The 27,797-nt window shown below is 42.5% G+C and overlaps 1 protein-coding gene across 1 annotated transcript; it reads left to right on the top strand.

The window, feature by feature from the left end:
- Positions 1 to 481: 481 nt before the first annotated feature.
- On the top strand, positions 482 to 27,797 carry bend5 (BEN domain containing 5). Its single transcript, XM_033019212.1, has 6 exons — positions 482 to 1,195; positions 2,966 to 3,105; positions 18,909 to 19,185; positions 21,907 to 22,199; positions 22,282 to 22,492; positions 26,872 to 27,797. Exons 1-6 carry the CDS (start codon positions 967 to 969, stop codon positions 27,120 to 27,122), a joined length of 1,401 nt encoding a protein of 466 aa, XP_032875103.1. The 5' UTR covers positions 482 to 966; the 3' UTR covers positions 27,123 to 27,797.

Here is a 27,797-nt window from a genome sequence, read left to right as displayed (position 1 = left end):
ACGTCAGTCCATTGGATTTTGGAGGCGTGGTCTATCTTGCCCTGCTCTATAATCTTTGGTTTTGCTAGCCCTTGCTGTCTCCTCCCCTTCCTTAACCCTCGAGCTGTCTCCTCCCATCCCCCCGCCCTCGGGCTCCTCCTCCTCCTCCCTTTTTCCTTCCTACCCCCCCCCCCAAAACCCCCATCAGTCTGAAGAAGGGTTTCGGCGCGAAACGTCGCATATTTCCTTCGCTCCATAGATGCTGCTGCACCCGCTGAGTTTCTCCAGCATTTTTGTGTACCAGCATATATCATCTTTTGATGTCTCGTTTTCACACCTTCCTTATCTCTGTGTCTCCCTCGAGTGACTATCACTATCAGTCTGAAGAAGGATCTCGATCCTGAAATGTCACCACCCATTCTTTCTCTCCAGAGACGTTGCCTTGTCCCGCTGAGTTACTCCAGCATTGTTGTGTCTGCCTTCTGTTTGAACTAACATCTGCAGTTCCTCCCGACACTTTGCTCGTGTGATTCTGTTTGAGGTCGTGAGGTTTCCCAGCTTGCAAGTTGGCTGAAGTGGGCTTTTGCTGCAGGCAGCGCCTGCTTGCTTGCTTGGGCGGGCCGACGCTGACGTCGACTCGGGGGCGCTGGCGGCGGCCGCTGGCCCCGTGTGTACTCGGGCTACTGCTGCTGGCGACCGCTGGCCCCGTGGGTACTCGGGCTACTGGCGACTACTGGCCCCGTGTGTACTCGGGCTACTGCTGCTGGCGACTACTGGCCCCGTGTGTACTCGGGCTACTGCTGCTGGCGACCGCTGGCCCCGTGGGTACTCGGGCTACTGGCGACTACTGGCCCCGTGTGTACTCGGGCTACTGCTGCTGGCGACTACTGGCCCCGTGTGTACTCGGGCTACTGGCGGAGTGGCGCCTCACACCTCGCTGCCTTCAGCCGGACAGCAGCGAGCAAGATCTTTGGCAGCGAGGCCGCCATGTTCGCCTGCGTCCGCTTCCTCCAGACACAAGTGCATCACATCGTGCCCGTGTCTCAGATCAGGAATTTCCAGCCAGCCTCCAAGAGCGACTTCAACAAGAAGCAAGTGTACCGGTTGATGCTGCCGCCGATGTGCCCAGGGAGCGGCAGCGGGCCGGGAGAGTTGGAGCTAGGGGCCGCGGCCAAGGGGAGTCACAGCCGCAAGGCCCAGATCCTGGCTCTGGGAGGTAGGTAATCACTCGGGCCTCTGGCAGCAGCAGCAGCAGGTGCGATGCCTAATGCCGGCGTTAGCAATGAAAAGCATTTGCAGACAAACCCCCCACCCCTCCTCAATCACCACGATCGGCTGAAACAACACGTGGCAACACAATCCCCTCTCGTTTCCTCTTCCACCCGTCTTTCTGTGGAGTAACAGCTGATGGTTGTTGTTATTCTAGGCGGCACCTCCTTCAGTGCGCTTTGAACTTTCTTATCCCACACTACAGCCATTCAGTTTCACCCTCAGATGACGAAAATTTTGAAAATAGACTTTCTATTTCTTTACTGTTCAGCATGTAAAATAAATTGACTCCGGACTGTCAAAGCTGCCACAGCCAGACATACAATCAGTTATATCCACCAGTAGTTGCTCTGCTCAACAGCCAAAAATCTGTAACCTCCCTTTGACCTGGTATTTTGTTGGTTCACATGCTTGATCAATGGTGTTTTATCATTAATGTTTTATTATTATTAATGTTTAGTGTTTTCTGAGTCATTCGTAACTGTCACTGTATGTCATGTTGTTACTTGTGGGCGGAGCACCAAGGCAAATTCCTTGTATGTGAATACTTGGCCAATAAACTTACTTACTTAGTTACTTACTTTTCTTATCGAGTCCATACACAAGATTAGAAGTTGTTCAGCCAGAGCTGAACACATTTCTCGGCATCTGCACACAATGGTGTCTGTCTTGCGCTTCTTGTGGTTCTTGTGCATGGTGGTGGAAAGATTGGTGGAAACAGGGCCGCGGCGGCGACGTGAACGCTCTATCCTTGACCCCACCTGTCTTGTCTGAAGAAGGGTCTCGACCTGCAACGTCACCCATTCCTTCTCTCCAGAGATGCTGCCTGTCCCGCTGAGTTACTCCAGCATTTTGTGTCTATCTTCGGTTTAAACCAGCATCTGCAGTTCCTTCTTACACATCCTGTCTTCATTCTCCCCATTCAAACTCCCAATGTATTTCATATAACCACTCTTGTACTTTGCGTTGTTTACTTGATACGTGAATAGTTATTTATATTTCTAGACTTAAAATACAATTTTACTTTGGGACATCCCCCCCCCCCCCCCCCCCCATAGTTTTGGGCATGTGTAAAGCTGTACTCCATAATTTTGCCCTTTAACATCGTGATGTTTTCCAGATATTTCCACAGCCAACCAGAAGCTGGCTAACAACCATAACATCTGAGGCAAGGCCTCCTTCCTTTTAACTCCCAACTTTCCAGCTTCTGGATTCGAGCTGACCCACTTTATTATCTCCAGACTTGGCTGTGAAAGAGACAACTGTACCATGGTCACTTTCTGTGTGGTTGTTTCCTGTCTGCACCTCAGAATCATACCTGGAGCAAAAAAAATATTTTGCATTTTTCAAGGCCTTTTCTGCACTTGTCTCTACTCTGCACCCTCCCACTGCAGTTGTCTAAAGAAATTTGCTTGATACGTTTCAAAATTCCTCGTTTTTAGAAGTACCAATGAGTTTTCATTTACCATTGTGACTCTCAAGTAATTTGAACAAAGTAATTTGAGGTGTTCACTGAGGTTTAGGCACCCGTTAGTGAATGTGTTCAAACCAAATATCATAATGTTGTTGTACTTCATGGGGTTGGAATTCGACATTGGTCTATAATTTTGTAAATGAATTATGTTGTGAAAGTACTAGCTGCACTTTTTTTCCGAGTTGCAGCTTATGTCTTGTGGATCAAAAACTGCAAAATAATTCATTTCTATTTTATTTTTAGACAGCAGCCAAGAACTGGAAAAAATTGTGAAACTGACAAAGTGCAAAATGCCTAAAGTAATTGATAGTTTCATTGAACTGTCTGAATCAGAAGAGGGTGAAAGTGTTGAAGATGAACCACATCAATTCAACAACATTCAGGTATTAAATTGTATATTTTTTTACCTTTAATTTGGAAACAAAATATTACACTGCTATTTCCTTCTCTTTTCTCCTTTCTAAGGGGGCTACTTAACATTGGGGTGCTGTCTCACATTTGTTCGTATCACTGCAGAATTTCATTCAACCTGCTGGGTTTCTGATCATGGTTATTCCCCTCGGAGCGCCGTGCGTACGCTGTGCCTATTTGGAGCTGATTTCAAACTGGTTCCTTTTATGTACAATAGTTTTCTTAGCTTTGCTTGTTTGAGCATATAGAGACCAAGTTACAATGTAAAATTAGGGTGGTAGTGACAATGAGCTTGGTTAATTCAACCAACACAGGCATGATGCAAAAATAGGACACGCCAGTTGTTACTCTGTAATAGTAGAGGTTTAGGTGAACTTGCCTGGAGAACACTGGAATAGTTGAGAGGAGATTAAATAGTATATAGAAATGAAAGAGAGCTGACACAGGTTGGTAGGCGACAGGTGGAACCAGATGAAGGAGAGGGTGATGGGCAAATAGAGCCAGGAGGGGGTGGCAGAATATTCAGTTAGGCTGGCAGGTAATAAGTGGATGATTGAGGGGGGAAAAAAATCCCAGATGAAGTCTGGGTGGAAATTAGAAAATTCAATATTCATGCCATTGAGCTGCACACTACTTTGTGTGGAACATGAGGTGCTGTTGTGCTTTGTACTTAGTCTCTTTGTGGCAGTGAATAAGGTGAAGGACTGACAGGTCAGTATGAAAATAGGAAGGCGAGTTGAAATGACATGCAACCATAAGCTCAATATCAATGTTGCATTGCGGATAGAGTGCAGGTGCTCGTGTAGTCCGCTCGGCTGATTGCATCCTGTGCTCATCTATGTTGGTGAGAATTTTGGGTTACCTCTCTCCTTGTATTCCTCTCGTATTCCCAACGGTCCATGCACAATTCTGTTCGCCTTTTCCATACCTTCTCTGCTCATTGCGTAGACTCTGGTGCCCCCTTTTGCCTACCGACCTCTGTCTCACACCTCCCTCTACCTTCTATATTTCAGCTATCTTCCCCATACACCATTTTCTAATGCATGGTCCCGACCAGAAATATCGACAATCCCTTTGCCTCCAGATACGATGCTTGAACCACAGTTCTTCCAGTAGAGCACAGGAGGATGAGGGATGATCTTATAGAAGGTAGACAAAAATGCTGGAGAAACTCAGCGGGTGAGACAGCATCTATGGAGCGAAGGAAATAGGCAACATTTCGGGTCGAGACCCTTCTTCAGACTGATGAAGGGTCTTGTTATGTTGTTATCAGTCTGACGAAAGGGTCTCGACCTGAAAAGTTGCCTGTTTCCTTCGCTCCATAGATGCTGCCTCACCCGCTGAGTTTCTCCAGCATTTTTGTCTACCTTTGATTTTCCAGCATCTGCAGTTCCTTCTTAAACAACGGTGATCTTATAGAAGTGTATAAAATCAAGAGAGGAATAGATGCACAGTCTCTTGCCCAGAGTAGGTGAATCGAGGACGGGAGGACATAGGCTTAAAGTGAAGGGGAAAAGAATTAATAAACATCAAATTATTAGTAAAGCATTCATTTCTATACTGAGTTTGGAAGATGGAACTGATGAAGCAGCTTTAGAAGCTGCCTTAAACTCCTGCAGTAATGGTGGAGGTAATTGGCCTCCAACTATTACTAAAATAATTTCTATTTGTACTAAATGTAACCACAGCCTATGTTTTGAACTCTTCCTATTAACTTAATTTTAACTTGGGTGCCTTGTTGCAACGATTGATCAAAAGGATGCCATTCTGTCAAACACCCTTGACTTTCCTTCTATTTTTGTTCAAATTTATTTGAAGGCTGTAAAGTGGTTCAGAGTTGAGCTGTCGATTGAACCATGACATGGTTTTGGAGAGTAGGTTACTGATAAATATGTGCTACAGTGATGTACTATTGATTATATCTCGTTAGTTAGTTTTAGGTCTATGGATTGTCATCAAAATCTGACCTGTGTGCACTCATGGTGCTTTCTGTTAGTTCAGATTTACAACATTTGCAGTATTTTACTTTTGCTTCACTTTGTTATGATTTGGGGTAAACTGAAGGACTAGTAATTCGTCAGACTAAATTTAATCTGCATTTTGTGTAAACACTATGTAATGTTAATTTGCAAAAGACTGGATAAATGGAAGGAAGGAATGGTGCACAGTTATGGGCCTGTCCCCCTTAGGCGACTCTTTAGGCGACTGCCAGGGACTAGTTTTAATGGAATTCACCCATGACACCTGGCGACAACTTACAACAGCACCTACGACAACCTACGACAGCTAAAATGGTCGCCGCTGTTGCCGAAAAATGTTCAACATGTTGAAATTTTGCGGTGGTCGCCTGTATTCAACCAATTGCTTGTTTTGTTATATTGTGATTGACTTAAAATTGGTTATAGGGAGGATACTTTGAAAGTTTGTAGATACATGTGTCAACTTGGTAAATAAGCACATAGAAAGACAAATGAAACGGGCAGAAACATGACCGATATCATTTGTCATGGAAAGCTGGGGACAGGGGTGGTTTGTTGCATGTTGATGCACTATAACCTTAAATTGCTTTGAGGGAGGCAAACGCATTGCAGATTTGGGATTGCCTGCGTTGTTGACATCTTTTTGATCAGCGGTTTGGTGATGAAAGCCCTTGTCAGCAAGATGAAATAATTGTTTTTAGTTTTTTAGTTTAGTTTAGAGATACAGCACGGAAACAGTCCCTTCGGCCCACCAAGTCCGCACCGACCAGCGATCCCTGCACATTAACACGATCCTACGTACGCTAGGAGCAATTTACATTTGTACCAAGCCAATTAACCTACAAAAACCTGGACATCTTTGGAATGTGGGAGGAAGCCAAAGATCGCGGAGAAAACTCAAATGGTCACGGGGAGAGCTTACAAACTCCGTACAGACATCACCTGAGGTCAGGAGCGAACCTGTGTCTCTGGCGCTGTTAAGCGGCAACTCTACCGCTGCGCCACCGTACCGCCCTGGTGGTTGGCCTTGCGAAGCGAAGGATGATCACAAACCTGTCCTCGTTGATGGAGTTCTTTGTAGAGATGGTCAACAGCTTCGGATTTCTGGACATTCCTATCACCAACGACATAACAAAGATCTTTTGCGTGGATGCAACGATCAGGAAAGCTTTGTACTTTGTATGTGTATGAACTTTGGCATGTGAGGAGATTCATCATGTCCATGAGTATTCTCGAACTTCTACAGCTGCGCGATGAAAGGTTTCTGATGGGATGCACCTCAGTCTGGTGTTGCAGCTTCTCTGCTCTTAATTGGCTAAATGTGCAGAGAGTGATGAACATGGCACAGTCCATTAAAGGCTCATTGCTTCATTCCATCCAGTCCATATGTACGATGTTTGCATCAGAAAGGCTGCAAGTATTGTCAACGATGCATGACACCCTGCCATTCCCTTCTCATTTTTTCAACGAGAAGATAAAGGAGCTTGAAAGCTCGGATGTCCAGGCTTACGTACAGCTTCTTCCCCATTGGTCTCGGACTCCAGAAACAACAACCTCGTTCACAACAATCTCATTTTGGCGATGCTACCACTTATTCTCAACTCAACCTCATTCGGCTATTCTGTTACTGTTCTTTAATATTTTTTTCACAACTGAGTTGCGCTATAATCTTGCACTATTCTGCTATTTTGCACTGGTCATTGTTTTATCATTAATGTATGTACAGTAATCCCTCGTTATAACGTATCATGGGAGGGCAAAGGAGGGGGGGGGGGGGGCAAATGGTGCCCGTTATTGCAGATTGTCCGCTTTCACCAAGTAAAAGGTGACATCACTGCCCAGGCACCGGGTCGAATTCCCGGAGCCCCATCACTGAGAGCCCAGTGGGACCTCCCTCACCACACGGAGTGCAGCGACCTGAGCACATTGGTCGCCCGGCACCACATTGACCAGCATAGCTAGAGAACAAGTTTCAAGATTCAAGAGAGTTTATTGTCATGTTTCCCTGATAGGACAATGAAATTCTTGCTTTGCATCAGCACAACAGAACATAGTAGGCAATGACTATAGAACAGATCAGTGTGTCCCTATACCATTATATAAATCTATACACACATGAATAAATAAACTGATAAAGTGCAAATAAACAGATAATGGGCTATTAATGTTCAGAGTTTTGTCCGTGCCAAGTTTAATAGCCAGATTGCTGTGGGGAAGTAGCTATGCCTGAACCTGGACGTTGCAGTCTTCAGGCTCCTGTACCTTCTACCTGAAGGTAGCGGGGAGATGAGTGTGTGGCCAGGATGGTGTGGGTCCTTGATGATACTGCCAGCCTTTTTGAGGAAGCGACTGCGATAGATCCCCTCGATGGAAGGGATGTCAGAGCCGATGATGGACTGGGCAGTGTTTACTACTTTTTATAGTCCTTTCCTGTCCTGGGCGCTCAAGTTGCCGAACCAAGCCACGATGCAACCGGTCAGCATGCTCTCTGCTGTGCACCTGTAGAAGTTAGAGAGAGTCCTCCTTGACAAACCGACTCTCCGTAATCTTCTCAGGAAGTAGTGGAGCTGATGTGCTTTCTTAATAATTGCATCAGTGTTCTCGGACCAGGAAAGATCATCAGAGATATGCACGCCCAGGAATTTGAAGCTCTTGACCCTTTCAACCATCGACCCGTTGATATAAACGGGACTGTGGGTCCCCATCCTACTCCTTCCAAAGTCCACAATCAGTTCCTTGGTTTTGCTGGTGTTGAGGGCCAGGTTATTGTGCTGGCACCATATGGACAGTCGCTCGACCTCTCTTCTATACTCTGACTCATCCCCATCAGTGATACGTCCCACAACAGTGGTGTCGTCAGCGAACTTGATGATGGAGTTCGCACTATGACCGGCTACGCAGTCATGAGTATAGAGTGAGTACAGCAGGGGGCTGAGCACGCAGCCTTGAGGTGCTCCCGTGCTGATTGTTATCGAGTCTGACCCATTTCCACCAATAGGAACAGACTGTGGTCTGTGAATGAGGAAGTCGAGGATCCAATTGCAGAGGGATGCGCAGAGACCCAGTCCTACGAGTTTGGTAACCAGCTTGGAGGGGATGATTGTATTAAATGCCGAGCTGTAATCAATGAATAACAGCCTGACATATGAGTTTTTGTTGTCCAAGTGGTCCAGAGCGGAGTGGAGAGCCAGCGAGATCGCATCCACCGTTGATCTGTTGTGGCGGTAAGCGAACTGCAGTGGGTCAAGGTTTTTGTCGAGGTAGGAGTTGATTTGTGCCATTATCAACCTCTCAAAGCACTTCATCACCACAGACGTTAGTGCCACTGGTCGATAGTCACCGAAGAGCAATAATCCCTGCCCCTATTGCTGATCCCCAGATTTGGAGATTGGGAGCAAAATGGGATATCTGAGGGATGGTGGTGTGAAGAAACCCTGTCCAGCTCTAATTGGGATTCCCACGGCCAGCTGCTTGCCAGAGTTCCGTTTGAAAGGATATCGACCTTAAACGTTAACTGCATCTCCTCTTCCAAAGACATAACCTGCTGAACCTATTTTTGTTACTGCAAGCTAAAAATACTAAAGACTGATTGTAACATTGTTTAATAGAGTTGTCGCTGCATATGTTCTCTGCATATGTTTTGTTTTCTCGTGTTCATCCTCACAGAATTGTGGTAGTCTTTTGCATTTTCTTTTCTTTGCATCTTGTGTTGCTGCTCGTGTTTTTATTTATCCTTTTTTTGATAGGTAGGGAGGTGAAAATAAAGTAATTGTCACCAAAGAGAATAAGCCAGTATCACATTGGTTAACTTTTTCAATATCTTCCAATGATGATCTATTGCTTCACCCATTAACAGATTTTCCCTGGGTAAAGTTTTGTGAAACGTTCAACTGGTCAGACAACATCCATGGAAAGAGAAATTGAGGTTGCACTTCAGCCCCAGGACCTTTTGACAGAACTCAGATTTTCTAATTTTACTGTGGATGGTTTCTGATTCATTTGATCATATTGCACTGGGGCTGGCCCAATCCTTGTGATGGCTTCCATCACTAGTATTGTGGCTGTGCTCGGATCCCAATAACCCTGGGGGCCATGCAGTCTGGCTGCAAGGCTGGCATTGGAAGCCACCTTAGATGTTCAAACTGAGATTCTTCATATAGACTACCTCAATAGCTTTCTGTCTCTTTTGATTTTGGATGGCTTTGCATGATTTCCAAACTTGATCGTAGACATTTTGGACGAAATGAGGAAAAATGAGAAGAGAAACGAAACGAGGAAAAAAACCAAACTATAATTTATAAAAATTAAAATACACTTAAAAGACATAAAAATAATAATTGTATTATAATCTCTATTTGTATATTAATGTTCACAGATCTTAAGGGTATTAGCTAAATCTGTCTTTTTACTCATTAACCTCAAAATGGCCAAATCGTTCGTTATAGACAGCACCCGTAGTCGGGATCGAACCCGGGTGGCCGGCGCTGCATTTTACTGTAAGGCAACAACTCTACCGCTGCGCTACCATGACTGTTCCATTAATGTTTCAATAATGGCTACCATGTCTTCCTAGCTAAATATATGCCTGCAATTCATTCATTTTGTTCTCTGTGCTTCGAGATTGTATAAACATTCATACAAAGGATGTTTGTTCAGGCCACGTCTCCTATCAGACATTTGGCTCTATTTTATGTATTGATTTCAACTTTTCTGTTTTCAGGTACTTTATAGCTTTTCATCTTCCCTCCTGCGTCCATGCCTTGCACTGTGTTTTAATTTTGTTCCATTAATAATGCTACCATGTACACCCTGGGTACCTACCTGTGCTTTGCTTAAATTAAAATGTAAGATTGGGGATAATATACTGGTTTGGATTCAACCTGGTTTAAAAGAAGGAAAACAATAGGAATAAACTGGTAATTTTTTGCTTGGTAGTTTAGGGTGCCAAAGGCAGAATTGTTTAATCTTCAGGTGTTCATAATCCATAACAAACATTTGATTGAGGGGAAAAAAGACCCAAACCACTGGAATAACTCAGCGGGTCAGGCAGCATTACTGGCAAATATAGATAGATGATGTTTAGTATCCACCTAAATACTGTGCGGCACAGTGGCACAGCACTGGAGTTGCTGCCTTACAGAGCTTGCAGCGCCAGAGATGCAGGTTTGATCCAGACTACGGGTGTTGTCTGTACGGAGTTTGTATGTTCTCCCCGTGACTGGGGGTTTTTCTGAGATCTTCGGTTTCCTTCCACACTCCAAAGACGTACATGTCTGTAGGTTAATTAGCTTGGGTTTGTATACTTGGTATAAGTGTAAATTGTCCCTAGTATGTGCAGGACAGTGTTAATGTGCGGGGATCGCACTAAACTAAACTCGCCAAGGCTTTGTCCCACCCCAATTATTTTTTCCAGTTTTCACCTTTCCCACCACAATCAGTCTGAAGAAGGGTCCTATGAGTGATTTTGGTACATCCAAGTTACCTACTGATACAAAGCTAGATGGTGATATAGGAGGTGAGGGAAATGCTGAGAGGCTGCAAGGGAATATAGGCAGACTAATTGAATGGGTGTGGACATAGCAGCATATATGGAAAAAATGTTAAACTATCCATTTTGGTAACTTAAAACTAAACAGTAAAATATGAGAGATTGAACTTGGTGTTCAGAACTTGGGTGTTTCCTGCACTCCAATCACTGAAAGCTAATGTGTAGGTACAGCAAGCAGTAAAGAAGGTAAATGGTATGTTGATCTTCTTTCACCTTATTGGTTAGAATAAGTTGTGCCCAATGTATGGGAGATTTGTAATTTAATTTTGTACAACATACAGTAAGTCTGCGTATCCTTAAGGATTGAGAAGGCTAATGTAATGATACCGACCGTCAAAAATTCCCTTATGGTGATGTTGGTAGCAGTTGTAGAGTCCATGCAATGTTTGGAAACGCGGCATTATTCACTTTTAGTGTTTTTGTGCGGGTACTTTAACATGTTGTCGAGCCACCATAACATATATTTACAAGTGCAATGTGAATAAATAGCTAAAGTTTCTTTTATTTTCATTCATTCACAGGATGTGGACATTGCTGGCAAGGTCAGCATTTATTGTCCATGCCTATTTGCCCCTTAAACTGAGTGGTTTCAGAGGGCAATTTGAGTCAACCACATTGGTGGGTCTGGAGTCACATGTAGGACAGACCGGGTAAGGATGGACATTGGTGAATCAGCTTAGTTTGTATAATTGTTCTTGAGCTTTGTTTTCAACAGTTATTGATACTGGCATTACGTGCACAATTTATTTATGTTATATTAATTTAGATTCTATATTCACTTACTGAAACTTAACTCTGGAGTCTGAATCTGTGGTATTCGCCTCATGATATTAGTCTAGTAACTTAACCTACTTTACTTACTTACAGTGCCCTCCATAATGTTTGGGACAAAGACCCATCATTTATTTATTTGCCTCTGTACTTGAGATTTGTAATAGAAAAAAACACATTTGGTTAAACTGCACATTGTCAGATGTGCAGTTTAACCAAATGTGTTTTTTTCTATTACAAATCTCAAGTACAGAGGCAAATAAATAAATGATGGGTCTTTGTCCCAAACATTATGGAGGGCACTGTAAGTAAGTAAAGTAGGTTAAGTTACTAGACTAATATCAAGAGGCGAATACCACAGATTCAGACTCCAGAGTTAAGTTTCAGTAAGTGAATATAGAATCTAAATTAATGGGCACCATAATGTTTGGGACACATTGCTTCACAGGTGTTTGTAATTGCTCAAGTGTGTTTAAATGCCCCCTTAATGCAGGTATAAGAGAGCTCTCGGCATCTAGTCTTTCCTCCAGTCTTTCCATCACCTTTGGAAACTTTTATTGTTGTTTATCAACATGAGGACCAAAGTTGTGCCAATGAAAGTCAAAGAAGCCTTTATGAGACTGAGAAACAAGAATAAAACTGTTAGAGACATCAGCCAAACCTTAGGCTTACCAAAATCAACTGTTTGGAACATCATTAAGAAGAAAGAGAGCACTGGTGAGCTTATTAATCGCAAAGGGACTGGCAGGCCAAGGAAGACCATCACAGCTGATGACAGAAGAATTCTCTCTATAATAAAGAAAAATCCCCAAACACCTGTCTGACAGATCAGAAACACTCTTCAGGAGTCAGGTGAGGATTTGTCAATGACCACTGTCCGCAGAAGACTTCATGAACAGAAATACATAAGCTACACTGCAAGATGCAAACTGCTGGTTAGCCACAAAAATAGGATGGCCAGGTTACAGTTTGCCAAGAAATACTTAAAAGAGCAACCACAGTTCTGGATAAAAAGGTCTTGTGGACAGATGAGATGAAGATTAACTTATATCAGAGTGATGGCAAGAGCAAAGTATGGAGGAGGGAAGGAACTGCCCAACGTCCAAAGTATTCCACCTCATCTGTGAAACACGGTGGTGGGGATGTTATGGCCTGGGCATGCATGGCTGCCGAAGGTACTGACTCACTTATCTTTATTGATGATACAACTGCTGATGGTAGTAGCATAATTAATTCTGAAGTGTTTAGACACATCCTATCTGCTCGAGTTCAAACAAATGCCTCAAAACTCATTGGCCGGCGGTTCATTCTACAGCAAGCCAATGATCTCAAACATACTGTTAAAGCGACAAAGGAGTTTTTCAAAGCTAAAAAATTTCAATTCTTGAGTGGCCAAGTCAATCGCCCGATCTGAACCCAATTAAGCATGCCTTTTATATGTTGAAGAGAAAACTGAAGGTGACTAGCCTCCAAAACAAGCATAAGCTAAAGATCGCTGCAATACAGGCCTGGCAGAGCATCACCAGAGAAGACACCCAGCAACTGGTGATGTCCATAAATCGCAGACTTCAAGCAGTCATTGCATGCAAAAGATATGCAACAAAATACTGAACATGACTACTTTCATTTACATGACATTGCTGTGTCCCAAACACTATGGTGCCCTGAAATGAGGGAACTATGTATAAACATAGTAATTTCTACATGATGAAATCAAAATGTGTAAAATTGGCCTTTATTAAAATCTGCCAATGTGCACTTTAATCACATATGATTGTTTCTATTACAAATCTCAAATTGTGGCGTACAGAGGCAAATAAATAAATGATGGGTCTTTGTCCCAAACATTATGGAGGGCACTGTATTTATTAACTGAATTAGAAGGAGATTCTATTTCTGGATAAATGTGTCTTCAAGCCAGTTTATTTTGACTTTACTTCCATTGACTCCTTGAAGCAATGGGATAAATTTGGGATCATTTGATGGTGTAGAAGGAAGGTGCATTACTATTTTCTAATCTTGTATTTGACAGTTTATTCATTTTCATGAAGTTTGTCTTGCTGAGCCTAAACATCCTGCATGTAATTTCCATTTTCAAAAGGATTAAATAATTTTTTTTTTAATCCATTGTTGATTACATTGAAAAGTGTTGAAATGCATCCTATTTTCATACTATTTCCTACTTTTCATGCTTCAATGATTTCTAAAGAAATTATTCAACAACGAAGTAAGATAGACGGTACTCTTAATTTTACAATAAACCTAATATATTTTATCTAGACTGAGGATTTGTATTTTAGTAAAACCAAAGATCAATTCTGAGTTATTCAAATCTGGAATCTTTAATGTGTGACATATAACAAGTTATGAATTTAATCACTGAAATTGTAAGGTCTCGGGATTATTATATTTGTGAGAAAAAAAATTGTTAGCCCCCTTTAGGGTTGTTAAATATATTTCTCCTCTTACCAGATGAGTATACTATAAATCATATCAAAGCCAAATGAATGTTTTTCTATTTGATAAGCTTTACAGTACATTGTGTAGACATTGCAATTGAAATAAATGCTTTGGTTAGTTTGTATACTAATGTCGTTGATGCCATTTCATTGTGTATCATTGATCAGAATAGCATCAGTAGACTAATTACCTCCTTGTTTAAGGCCAGTGAACAAGAGTTGATGTTTTGTCCACTGCTAGTATATCAGTTATTCCCTAGATTGATATCAAACCGAAAACACAAATAAGGAAAACGTAAAGATGAAATGAAGCTGATTATCATTCTATATTCCGTTGCACCACCCAGCATATGATAGACCCCTGACTAGAAACAGGACCTTCTGCTCAACTAGACCATGCCGACCAAGATACCCCATCTAAACTATGACGATTTAATCACAACTAGCCCATATCCATGTTAGGTCATGTGATGAGCAGAATTAGGGCAATCGGCTCACCAAGTCTGCTCCGCCAATCAATCATGGCTGATCATCTCTCCCTCCTAACCTCATTCTCCTACCTTCTCCGCAAAACATCTGACACCTATACTAATAATGAATCTGTCTATCTCTGCCTTAAAAATATCCATTGACTTGGCCTCCACAGCCTTCTGTGGTGATGAATTCCACAGATTCTTCAACTTCTGACTAAAGAAATTCCTCCTCATCTCCTTCCGAAAAGAACGTCCTTTAATTCTGAGGCTATGACCTCTAGCCCTAGCCTCTCATTAGTGGAAACATCCTCTCCACATCCACTCTATTCAAGCCTTTCACTATTCTGTATGTTTCAATGAGGTGCCCCCCTCATCCTAAACTCCAGCGAGTACAGGTCTAGCACCGTCAAACGCTCATCAAATGTTACCCACTCATTCCTGGGATAATTCTTGTGAACCTCCTCTGGACCCTCTCCAGAGCCAGCACATCCTTCCTCAGATATGGTGCTAAAAATTGCTCACAATACTCCAAATGCAACCTGACCAGCACCTTATAGATCCTCAGCATTACATCCCTGTTTTTGTATTCTAGCCCTCTTGAAATAGATGCGCTTGCCTTCTTTACTACTGATTCGACTTGCAGATTAACTTTTTGGGATTCCTGCACCAGCACTCCCAAGTCCCTTCGCGCCTCCGATTTCTGGATTCTCTCCCCATTTAGAAAATAGTCTATGCATTTATTCCTACTACCAAGATGCATGACTCCACACTTTGCTACACTATATTCCATCTGCCACTTCTCTGCCCACTCTTCCAAACTGTTCAAGTTCTTCTGCAGAATCCTGGCGTTCTCTACATTATCTGCCCCTCCATCTATGATCATATCATCTACAAACTTGGCTGCAAAGTGTTCAAGCCCCTCATCCAAATCATTGATATACAATGTGAAGAGCAGCGGCCCCATCACCGGCAGCCAAGCAGAAAAAGCCACCTTTATTGCCACTTTTTGCCTTCTGCCATCCAGGCAACCTGCTATCCATGTTAGTAGCTACCCTTTGATACCTCTCATCTTCCTTAGCAACCTGCCATGTGGCACCTTATCAACTGGACTCGCCCAACATTGGGAACATTTTTCCTGCATCTAGCTTGTCCAGTCCCTTTATAGTTTTATATGTTTCTATAAGATATCCCCTCATCCTTCTAAACTCCAGTGAATACAAGTTCATGGTAAACTCTATTGTGTATTGTGTTCTTTTTTTATTTGTATGGCTGTATGGTAACTCACATCTCACTGTACCAATTGGTGCATGTGACAATAAATGTAACTTGAACTTGAACTATCCTCTCTAGTCAACCTTTCCCCTTAATATAATTTCCTGTTATCTCGTTGTATTCTCCTTAATCTGCCTTCTTCTTCTTGCGTATGGTGTGCACAGCCTCAAGTTGTAGGACAACTTGTTCTATTTGATCTTATTTGATTGCGCACACCAGATTGATTGCATTCGTTTAAACAGGGCGGATCTAACTCGTGCCATCTTTTTGCTCTCCTGATTTCCTTAAGTATGCTCCTTAATTTCTGTTCTCCTCCAGGGATACAGATGAACCCACCTGATCCAGGGCTCGTTTTTCTTGACCAGAGTTTCAGTTTTACTCATCAGAGTTCCTTACTCCCACTTGCCACGCTCTTCACTCTAACAGGAAAATGCATTCCTTGAACTTTCATTATCAAATTTTTAAAAGCATTCCACTTTCCAGATGTCCTTTTCCTCGCAAAAACCTTTTGCTAGTTTTTGTCTAATACCATCAAAGTTGACCTTGCCACTTGTAGACCAGTCCTGCCCTTATCCATAACTATTTTAAAGCTAACATAACTGTGATAGCTGATCCTAAAATGCTCAGTCACTGACACCATAATCAGGAAACTTTCCTGAACAAACTTGACAAATTCCACCCAACTAAGCCCTTGGCATTATGGCCCTCCTGGTCTATATTGTGAAAATTAAAATCCACTGCCACTACCATCCTATTACTCTTGCAGTTACTTGCAATCGCCCAGTATATTTATTCTTCTAATTCCAGTTGACTACTCGGGGACCGACAGTACAATCCCAACAATATGATTATCCCCTTTTTATTTCTCAACTCCACCCAAATAGCCCTATACCCCACCCTGTGGATGACCGTTCAGTGCTGTCATTTCAGACTACTGCCGTGATGTTCTCTTTCATCAATAAAGCAACTCCCCTTCCTCTTTTACCTTCACCTGTATCTCACCTGGGGCACTTGTACCCTGGACCATTTAAGCTGCCAGTTCTTTCCCTCCCGTACTCAGGTTTCTGTAAGGGCTACAATATCCCTGTCGCACATACCTATCCATGAGCTGAGCTTATCAGCATTACCTCTCGGGCCTCTAGCATTGAAATAAATGCAATTTAATTCAATCATCTTTTCTCGTTCCCTGCCGTACCCTGCTATCCTGTCTTCTAAACCCACTTTCATTGACTTCTGTACCAACTTCCAACCTTCCACCTGCCTCGCTACTGCTTTGGATCCCATCGAGACAAGCCAGTCTAGTTTAAAACCTCCTGGGTAGCACAAGCAAACCTGTCTGCTCAAGAGATTGGATCCCCTCCAGTTGGGGTGCAACCCATCCCTCTTGTACAGGTCTACTCTGCCCCAGAAATGATTCCAATGATCCAAAAATTTGAATCACTGCCACCTGCACCAACTCCTAAGCCATGCATTTACCTGTCCTATTTTCCTGTTCCTACCGTCACTCATACGTAACAGCAGGAATTATCCAGAAATCACTACCCTTGAGGTCCTGCTTTTTAACCATTTACCTAACCCGCAATATTCACTTTGACAGTCTTCATCTCTTTTCCTACCTACTTTTTTGTGCCAACGTGCACAACGACTTCTGGCTGATGTTTTCCCATTCCCAGACAAGTTGTAGCCTCAAATTATTTAAATATTCACACATCACAGTTTTTTTTCACATGTTCTATTTTCTTCTAGTTCCTCTAGTACTTGCCTATTCTTTGTAAATATGTACAATACAGCAGTGATTACATTTCAATGAAGCCTCATGGACTGAAGGACGCCCAGAGATCATGAAAGTTTATTTTGGGTTGATAAGTATCCAACAGCTATTCAACGTTTGGTGCACCGTTTAGGTTAGAAATACAGCGTGGAAACAGGCCCTTCGGTCCACCGGGTTCGTGCCGACCAGCGATTCCCGCTTATTAACACTATCCCACTAGGGACAACTTTTACATTTACCAAACCAATTAACCTACAAACCTGTACGTCGTTGGAGTGTGGGAGGAAACCGAAGATCTCGGAGAAAACGTACGCAGGTCACGGGGAGAAAGTACAAACTCCGTACAGACAGCACCCGTAGTCGAGATTGAACCCGGGTCTCCTGGCGCTGCATTCGCTGTAAGGCAGCAACTCTACAGCTGCGCCACCTTTTTAAGAGATCATTGCAAACAAAAAGAAATGGAAAATATCAAAAATGTATCCCCTCTATATTTTGCGAGAGTTTAAGTGAGCGCATCTCTTTCCTGTGACAGACTTAATAGTAAGAATAGGAAGCAAATTGAGGGTGTGTTGACCTGTTCATGCGATTTAATTATTTTATCAACCATTGGGAGGTAATCTTATCATTTTTAAGATTCCTTTTTTATTGCCTTTCTCTCCTTTTGTTTCCTGTAAAAAGCATCAGAATATAATAAAGACAAAGAAGAATGTCTTCCACACAAACATTTCAAGTATACTAGAATCTCTTGTACAGCATATACAGTCATTTGTTCTATTAGTTTCTAAGCCAGGTTGCAGAAATTGTGTTAACATTCAAGGTGATAAAAAGCATTTTGCTATAAAAAACATATTACTTTTAGTGTTGACTGTAGTGGGATTTTAATAGCAGCCAGTCATACATACAGACAATATGGCCAATCCAATCACACTTCAAATGAGAAGATGAAAACAAAAGCACCAATATTGCATTGTGTGCTAGGAAGTCTTAAAATGTTTATTTTGTGTTATATTTCATACACTTATGGGCCTGTCCCACTTAGGCGATTTTCAGGCGACTGTCAAGTCATAGCCGGTTGATATGCGCACACACACACACACACACACACACACACACACCCTACGACCCACTACCACTGCACCTACGGCACGAGAATCCTCGCTACTCTCAACGGCGGCTTCATTCTGGTTGCCCCGACTAGTTCCCAGAATGCAGGAACTACTCATGGCCATGAAGGCGACTCCCCGGCAACCACCCGCAAACATGTGGCGACCGAAATTGTCTCCTGTATTCGCCTAAGTGGGACAGGCTCATTACTCCGAAATTCGGATGCAATACTCTTTGTGTTGTGAAATTTAGCAATGAAACGATGGTCAAATGTGTTAGACATCTTAAATTATTCCTCACAATTTATACCTGGAAGATACCTGTTACTCCTCCTGTAGAGAATCTGGTGTTTCCTGAATTGAACGAATACTGAAAATAATTTATGTTATTTCTCTCAGGAACAAGTGTCTCAAAGCATCTCCTGCTTTGAAGATAGCAGTGATGATGATGACGACGACGACCAAACACTGAAGATTTTTGATGAACTAAAACACAAATATTCTCGGGCCAAAGCTCACAATAAAACGCTGACTCGGGAACTTAAAAAAGTTACAACAAAACTTCGGTATGTTGAAGAAAAGCAAAAAGATTATGAACATATGGCTTCTGAGCTACAAAGGCTGAGAGACCTCAATATGGATCTTCAAAATGCACTACTTTTGAAGTTATTTAGATGTAAGTCTTGTCTATAAATATAATGCTAGTTAAAACTGAAGCAAGTTATTAATATTTGGAATGGTAAACTTGTAAATTAATTTCAGTATCAAATTGTCTTGATCTTCATACATCCTTTATAACCCTTGGCAACAGAATAAAATTCACCATCAAATTGAATGACGTACATTTTAAGATGTAATTGTGTATTTTTTTTAATGTAGCCTGTTGCTTTGCTACTTTGCATACTGGTCTAACAAACTCCAGTTAACTAGTGAAGAGTAATTTGTTTCTGCAGAATATACTTTTAAAATTATTACATACTGCTAACTCTTCAGCCCTCTTCACAAACTCGTCGGCTAAGTAATTATTGGGGTAATTTATAGTGTTCTGGAACTGCAATCCTGTTTATGTTAGGATGTACTATTTGGGGTATTTTAAACAGGTTAAGATGAGGTGCACTTAATTGAGATTATGAAAATATCTGCAACTTTATCCCTTAATAATGTGCAATACCTCCATCAATCACTTGTGATCAATTTTACAATTCTATCATTTTTGTACTTCTTTGTTCCAGATACATTATTTGTGAATCTGCCTTTTACTCACTTCAGCACTTAAATCCTATCAGTTATGTGTTGTTAAAACTCTGATCCTAAGAATTTATTAAAAATCCATCGGTTTCTCAGTCTTTCAATTTCATTCTTGCCACTTGCCAAACACTCCATTTAAAAAAAAAAAACCATGCCATAACCACTGATTCTTGAATTCCATTGTACTATTTTGTTTCTAACTCGTTCTCCTTACAATGGAGAAAGACTTCGCAATTAAAAAAATAGCCGGGTTAAACGTCTTAAATGGGACTGTTATTTGAAATTTGCGAGTTAGTATTGATATAGTAACGTGTTATAACATGGAGTAACAAGTTGGGCCACACTACAAAATCATTTTGGTGCAGGGATGACTGGCTCAGGCCATGTAATAGAATGCGATAGAAAAGGCCGAGTTTCTCCAATATTTTTTGTTCTGCTCAAGATTCCAACATCTGCAGTAGTTCTTTGTATCTCCTGCTTATTAATTATCCACCGGGTGGCACCAGCAATGGCTGCCTCGCAAACGTCTGTCAGTCCTTTCCTTTGTGTCTGTTTCGTATGTCTTAAATGTACGTTTTTTTAGTGTTTATTAGCTTGTTTTATGCGGGGGGTGGGGGGGGGGAGTTGGGAGAAACTTTTTCTAATCTCTAACCTCGACGGAGTTGCGATTTTTTTCCATATTGTATCTCCGTCCGCACTGCGGCCTAACATCGAGGAGTTGGCGGCCTTTGCTGGAGATCGACTGGGAGCTCCAATGGGGGTGTCTGCGGACTTACCATCACAGGGTTCGCGGTCCCTGTCGGGAGTCGCTTTGGGACTCCAACCGTGGAAGCTTGCGAGACTTTAACATTGCGGAGCCCACAGTCTCTGGTTGGAGACCGACATTGGGGACTCCAAGCCGCAGGAGTTTCGACCGCCCCGACACAGGAGTTTTGATCCCCCCCGACGCGGGAGTTTCGACCGCCCCGACGCGGGAGTTTCGACCGCCCCGACACGGGAGTTTTGATCCCCCCCGACACAGGAGTTTTGATCCCCCCGACACAGGAGTTTTGATCCCCCCGACGCGGGAGTTTCGACCGCCCCGACGCGGGAGTTTCGACCGCCCCGACGCGGGTGTTTCGACCGCCCCGACGCGGGAGTTTCGACTGCCCCGACGCGGGAGTTTCGACCGCCCCGACGCGGGAGTTTCGACCGCCCCGACGCGGGAGTTTCGACCGCCCCGACGCGGGAACTTCGACCGCTGGCTGTGGGAGCTTCGATCATCCCAACTGCAGATGGTTCGACTTCCCCAACCGCGGGAGAATAAATAGCAAGGAGATTGGATCTTATTGCCTTCCATCACAGTGAGGAATGTGGGGAATCCGCTGTAGTGGATGTTTATGTTATCTTTTATGTGGTTGTGTGTCTTGGTGCTTTTTTTAGTATGGCTGTATGGTAATTCGAATTTCACTGTACCTTAATTGTTACACGTGACAAGATGCTGACCTGACCTTGAAACCTTATTAATCCAGCCTTTTTGAACTATTATGTTTAAATGCAAAATTTAAATGGTGGTATCTCGTGGAATGAAGTTATGATCTACCCATAGTAGGAATCGAATGTCTGAATCCAACATAATTCTGGGTGAATAAGCTTGCTGTTAAACATTTATACTTTGAGTAAATCGGCCATGTTGATTTTTCCTGACATAAATGCTAATATATTGGGATTTTATTTCGTAAATGGGCAACTATCTGATGTAGTATTTGTTTTTTATGAAATTGGCTTCTGAAAATATGTCTGGTTGATTTTCTGACTAAACTCTGAGAAAACCTATGATATTATGGGCATTTTCTTTTTGGTGACTAATTTTTACACACTGGCTTCCATTTGGTAAAATTTTGAGTTATGAATAGTGTTGTGTTTTGTATGCTGTGGCCTTTAACAGTTTTATGGTCATTTAGTTCCATCCTTTGTTCCACAGTCTTCGCCTGTGTAAGTTGCTATTTATCATTGAGCCTGTTGTTTTTCAGATTTATTTTTGTTTTTATTGGCACCTCGCACAGATTGTTCTATTGTCATTTGCTTTATCCATGTCTAGTTCATGCCTCGTTCTTTAATTAATTTCAAATTAGCCATTAACATTTATTTCCGTGTTTTATATTTTCAGTACCAGAGCAATACCATGGTTCCAATCCCGAGGAGGAGTTAATTGACAACCCATCTGCTCATCAGCTAATTTCTAGCCCTCCAGTATCTTCAATTCTGCAGGATCATTTGAATATGCAACAAAGAATTTATCCCTGCAAGAAAAGTCCACATCCTCTTCTTCCAGCTCCAACTACTTCTGACCATCTGGATAACCAGACCGAAAATGGGAACAATATGGTATCGTGTCCATGGGCTGCTACACAAGCCATTGCTCTGGCTCAACCCAGTGTCTACTCTGTTCAGGATGGAAAGGTAATAGATTTAGGTGGTGGAAATTCTTTATGCATTGTATGTGCAAGCAAAATTTACAGATTCTATCGTTATTTGGTTATAGGTTCACATTGGAGCTAATATATGGATTGATGAGGACAAGTGGGAAACAGTGAAACGTCAGCCAAGTGATTCAAGGTTCACAAAGTGTTTGGCTGTAGCCGTGTGGGGAGTGGATACTTTGAAGGACAGAAGTGTCACTGGAATTGCATGCAATTCAACAAAGTCATCTCCTAAACCACCTCTTTCCCCCTACAAAGTACAGATTATTAAAGGTAAGCCAAAGGACAATTTGTGTAGGAAGTAACTGCAGATGCTGGTTTAAACCGAAGACAGACACAAAATGCTGGAATAACTCAGTGGGACAGGCAGCATCTCTGGAGAGAAGGAATGGGTGACGTTTCGGGTAGAGACCCTTCTTTGGGTTAAGAATCTATATATAACAATCTATATATACTGTTTAAGTATCCCTCTTGGTTGCACCTCACAAATTCTGCCCCATCTAAGCTTTTAGCACTGACCAGGTTTTGGACAATATTGAGGAAGTTAAAGTCACCCATTGAGACAACAGTGTTGCTTTGGGATCCCGGTAATCGTTCTGAATATCTGTTCCTCTATCTCCCGCTTGCTATTAGGGAGCCTATAGTACAATCCCATTCGAGTGCTTGCACCTTTCTTGTTTCTAAGCCATACCCATATCGCCTCAACCTACCAGTATGTCCTCTTGAGTGCCGCTGTGACAGTCTCCTTCATTAGTTCCCACCCCCCTGCTTCTCCGGGTTTGAACCCTCCGGAGTAGGACTAGCAAACTCCTTGCAGGAATATTGGTCCCTCACCAGTTCAAGTGTAAATCATCCCTTTTGTACAGGTCACCTCTGCCCCAGAAGAGATCCCAATGGTCTAAAAATGTGTATCTCGCCCTTTATCCTACCTATGTAATTTGTACCAATGTGCACAATGATTTTCAGCTGCTTGCTCTTCCCCTTGAGAATGTTCTGCAAACCCTTGGAGACATCCTGGACTCTGGCACCAGGAGGAGACACACCATCCTGGAGTCTTGTTTGCTGCCACAGAATCACTCGTCTGGCCTCCGTTTCCCAATGGCTCTGCTGACTTTTCCCTTCCCAGCTGTACCTCAGAACCAGGCCCAACACCACACTCTGGATCACTGCTGCGGCTGCTGCTGCTACTCTCCCATGACCGATCCTTCCCCGCAACAGTATCCAAAGGAGCAGAAGTGTTCTGCAGGGGAATTACCCCATGGTATTCCTGATCTTTTTGCCTACTCCCTTTCCTGGTGGTCACCCAGCTATGTCCTGCCTGCACCTTAGGTGTGACCACCTCACTGTAACTCCTCTCTATGACACTCACTCCCGGAACACTCACTCCCCGAGCTGCAACTTCAGTTCCGTAATGGCCCTGTCTCACGGTGCGAGTCCACCCACGGGTGATCCCGAGTTTAAAATCACGTAGAATTAACCTAGCGGAACTCGTGGACGTAACTTAGCGACTCGTAACGCTAACGGCAGGTACTCGGGAAACTTGTTAACTCGTGAATATCTTTCAACATGATGAAAGATTTCCACGAGTCAAATTTACTCATGAAGTAAAAATTTTAAACTTTTAAACTCGTTGTAAGAACATATTAGCCCATGAGTTTACCGTAGTGACTCGTGAGTCTACCGTGGGCATTCTTTAACTCAGCGGGACAGGCAGCATCTCTGGAGAGAAGGAATGGGTGACGGGATGACGTTTCCACAATTCTGCTGCGTCTTTGTGTTACTACAGCACTGTGTGTTCACTTTTTGTCAACCAGCATCTGCCCTTTCTTGTGTATGACATTATTTGTATCCGTGGCAGTTGATTGTCGCTCCCTTCAGTTTCCCAGGGGGTCGGGACGGGACTGGAGTTGGGAGGGAAAGGGGGGGGGGAGGGGGAAGGGGAGGGGAGGGTGGGGGGTTGGGGTGACTTAGTACGGGAGACAAGTATAGGACAAGTGTACTGACTGTGTGGGCAGACACTTTGGTAGTGATTGCCCATGGGGTTCACTGTCGAGGACTTCATAATGCAGAGAGCATTATAAACAGTTGCCGCAAAAAAAGATTTTGTGTGGATCTGGTATATGGGTATTGAAGGCGCTTCTGGTCTGCAGTGTGCAATAGTTACCAAAATACACAGCATCTTTAGAAAGGAAAAATACAAAAATACAAAACAAGGAGTGTTCACCCGACGCCGGAGTTCCAGCTTTCCGGCAAGAGGGCCTGAAAACATCGGACTGGCTGCGGAGGCCACAAATAGGCCCCGACCTCGGGTGATTCACAGAGGAAGAGGACTTAACTTTTTGATGCCTTTCCCTACAGTGGAATATTTTTGATTCTGTTGTGGGGGGACGTTCATGTTGAATTCTATAATGTGTTGTGTAATTTTTTCTTATTTTTAATTTTTTTCTATGGATGTACGGAAATTTAATTATTTCTTTTATGTATAGCACTTTGGTTTCAACGCGAGTTGATTTAAACGTGCTATATAAATAAAATTTACTTACTTACATGTCAATCCCACTGGATAGGCCTTAGTCATGGTGCTGTACAACACAGAAACAGGTCCTTCGGCCCAGCTTGGCCGTGCCGCCCAAGTTAGCGTCTTGGAGTAGTCCTATTTGCCTGCATGTAGCCCATAGCCCTCTAAACCCTTCCCGTCCATTTATCTGTCGTTAATAACCTCAAGAAAATATTAAGTCTACGTGAGCCTGCTTCAGTTTCCTGGGTCCAACTCGGAGAGAAGTCTCCCCACTTTCCAGGGTTAATCGCTCCACTGTTTATAATGCTCTCTGCAATATGAACCCAGAGTTGTGAATCTATGGAATTTGCTGCCTCAGAAGGCAGTGAAGTCCAATTTTCTGGATGCTTTCAAGAGGGAGTTAGATGTAGCTCTTAAAGATTGCGGAGTCAGGGGATATGGGGAGAAGGCAGGAACGGGGTACTGATTGTGGATGATCAGCCATGATCACAGTGAATGGCGGTGCTGGCTCGAAGGGCTGAATGGCCTACTCCTGCACCTATTGTCTATTGTCTATTACTGCACAAATTCACTTCTTAAACAATATTGCAATGCCACCACTTCTTTTATGTTCCCTGCCACGTCTTAAGATTCTATTCCCTGGAATTTTTAATTTTCTCTCCTGCCTTTCTTTTAAACGTGCCCCTGTGATAGCAATAATGTCATATTCCTACATTCGGATTGGTTCTCTTATTCCATCTGCCCCATTAGTCAGACTCCTTCCATTAAAGTCGATACAATTTAGCCTTGTATTACTCCCATGTGCTGTATTATGTTTTTTCTGGTTTTCCTTTTATGCGTTATTTCACCTTCTCATTCTCGACCGTCACTCATCAGTCAAGCCAAGTCAAGAGAGTTTATTGTCATTAGATTAGATTAGATTAGATTCAACTTTATTGTCATTAGATTAGATTAGATTCAACTTTATTGTCATTGCACAAATACGAGTACAGGTACAACGAAATGCAGTTTAGCATCTAATCAGAGTGCAAAGTAGTAAAAATACTGGTTAAAACAATATGTACAATGTGGATGAATTGAACTAGTACATAGGCAAATAAATATATACAGATAAAAGGGTATAAAAGATAGCTAGCGTCGGGCCTCTGAGTTCAGCAGGGTAATGGTATTTTGGAAGAAGCTGTTCCTCAGCCTGCTGGTGCGAGACCTAAGGCTCCTGTACCGCCATGGTTGGGGTGTGAGGGGTCCTTAATGATTTTCCCGGCCCGTCTCACACACCGTGTGCGGTGGAGGGCATCCATGGCAGGGAGCGGGGCACCGATGATGTGATGAGCAGTTTTCACCACCCGTTGCAGTGCCTTCCTGTCAGCTGTGGTGCAGCTGCTGTACCATACCGTGAAGCAGGTGGTCAGGATGCTTTCAATGGTACAGCGGTAGAAGTTGGACAGGATCTGGGGGGACAGGTGAAATTTCTTAAGCCTCCTCAGAAAGTAGAGGCGCTGCTGTGCCTTTTTAATCAGTTTGGTGGTATTGTGTCCCAGATAGGACAATGAAATTCTTGCTTTGCTTCAGCACAACAGAATATAGTAGGCATGAATACAGAACAGATCAGTGTGTCCATATACCATTATATAAATATATACACACCTCAATAAATAAGCAGATAAAGTGCAAATAAACAGATAATGGTCTATTAATGTTCAGAGATTTGTTTCAGTTGAGTTTAACAGCCTGATGGCTGTGGGGAAGCAGCTATTTCTGAACCTGGAAGTTGCAGTCTTCAGGCTCCTGTACCATCTACCTGAAGGTAGCGGGGGGATGAGTGTGTGGCCAAGATGGTGTGGGTCCTTGATGATGCTGCCAGCCTTTTTGATGCAGCGACTACGATTGATCCCCTCGATGGCAGGGAGGTCAGAGCCGATGATGGACTGGGCAGTGTTTGCATTGAGTCCATGGCAAGAATGGTGCCACTGCATGAAGGTGTGAGTCGGTGACAACAATGGTGTCACTGAGCTAACGTGACGAACTGTATTTCTGTTTGCAAAAACAAATCAATTACTACAATTTGGAACTCTGGATTGATATTTTGGTTATTTTATTAAGCAAATTTAGTAATATTCTATTTCTTCTACAGAACAATTACTGAATAGAATACGACAAGATGCCAAAGATGACAATGAGATCCATAAGCGACTAAATAAAGTAAATCGATATATTGGGGAAAAAATAATGGACATTAATAAGCAGTGGCGAAAAGCCAAAGCAGAAATATCAAAGTTTAGAAACTGTGAATGTGAGATGGGTTTAAAATGTGATATCCATGCACATTGTGAGAGACCTGAGGTACCCATCAAGGAAGAAATTGAAACCTTTATCTATGAATAATCTAGTGAGAATAACAAAGTTCTGTTCATGGTGATTGTTATCTAAAATTGTACAACTGTTATTTGATTACAGTGAAATCTGTTTGTACTCATTTGTTTACCATAGAATGGTATTGCAGAAAAATATTTTCTACTGGTTTTTGTGTAATTGACCATTTTATGACTGTTAAATCATTGAAACGAGACGATTATAATTTGTTGAATTCTGCAAAACCAAGCTATTTGGTCCATTGCACCTCCACCATGTATCAGTGCTTGCTACTTACCTTTCCTCCTGTTCTTCCTACTCAAGACTTTTATACAGTATGCAGTTATGAAAAATTCCAATGAACAGTCTTCAGAGCATTTGATTCTGTTTCCCCTTTTATTTTGATATTTTTTTAATTTATGCCCTTCCTTCTTGGGTTGGTACATCACTGAATATCGGTATTTTTCCTTTCTATTTTATAGTGCTTTATGATTTGTATTAGTTTTAATTTACTGTCAGATCTCTTTAGTTTGACTGTAAAACTGAACAAATATGGATATTTGTCATTTGTCTTTATAACTAAACTTTCCCATTGATATGTTATCAGTTTAGCACTGATTCTTTTTTGTATTCTCTCCAATGCCTATTTAATTTTCAAAGTTTCAGACAAAGCCAGATATAAAACTTAAATTGGTCATTAACCAATAA

This window comes from Amblyraja radiata, chromosome 4, assembly GCF_010909765.2.
Source record: "Amblyraja radiata isolate CabotCenter1 chromosome 4, sAmbRad1.1.pri, whole genome shotgun sequence".
Classification (NCBI taxonomy): domain Eukaryota; kingdom Metazoa; phylum Chordata; class Chondrichthyes; order Rajiformes; family Rajidae; genus Amblyraja; species Amblyraja radiata.
Note: the sequence above shows the minus strand (reverse complement) of the source record. Positions and strands in the feature narration are given on the sequence as shown.

Bases quoted from the DNA above. Each gene is read 5' to 3' on its own strand.
- bend5 (XM_033019212.1), top strand. From the start codon at position 967: ATGTTCGCCTGCGTCCGCTTCCTCCAGACACAAGTGCATCACATCGTG. The intron at 1,196-2,965 runs GTAGGTAATCAC...TTTTATTTTTAG, and splicing joins CCAGATCCTGGCTCTGGGAG to ACAGCAGCCAAGAACTGGAA. The intron at 22,493-26,871 runs GTAAGCCAAAGG...TTTCTTCTACAG, and splicing joins CAAAGTACAGATTATTAAAG to AACAATTACTGAATAGAATA.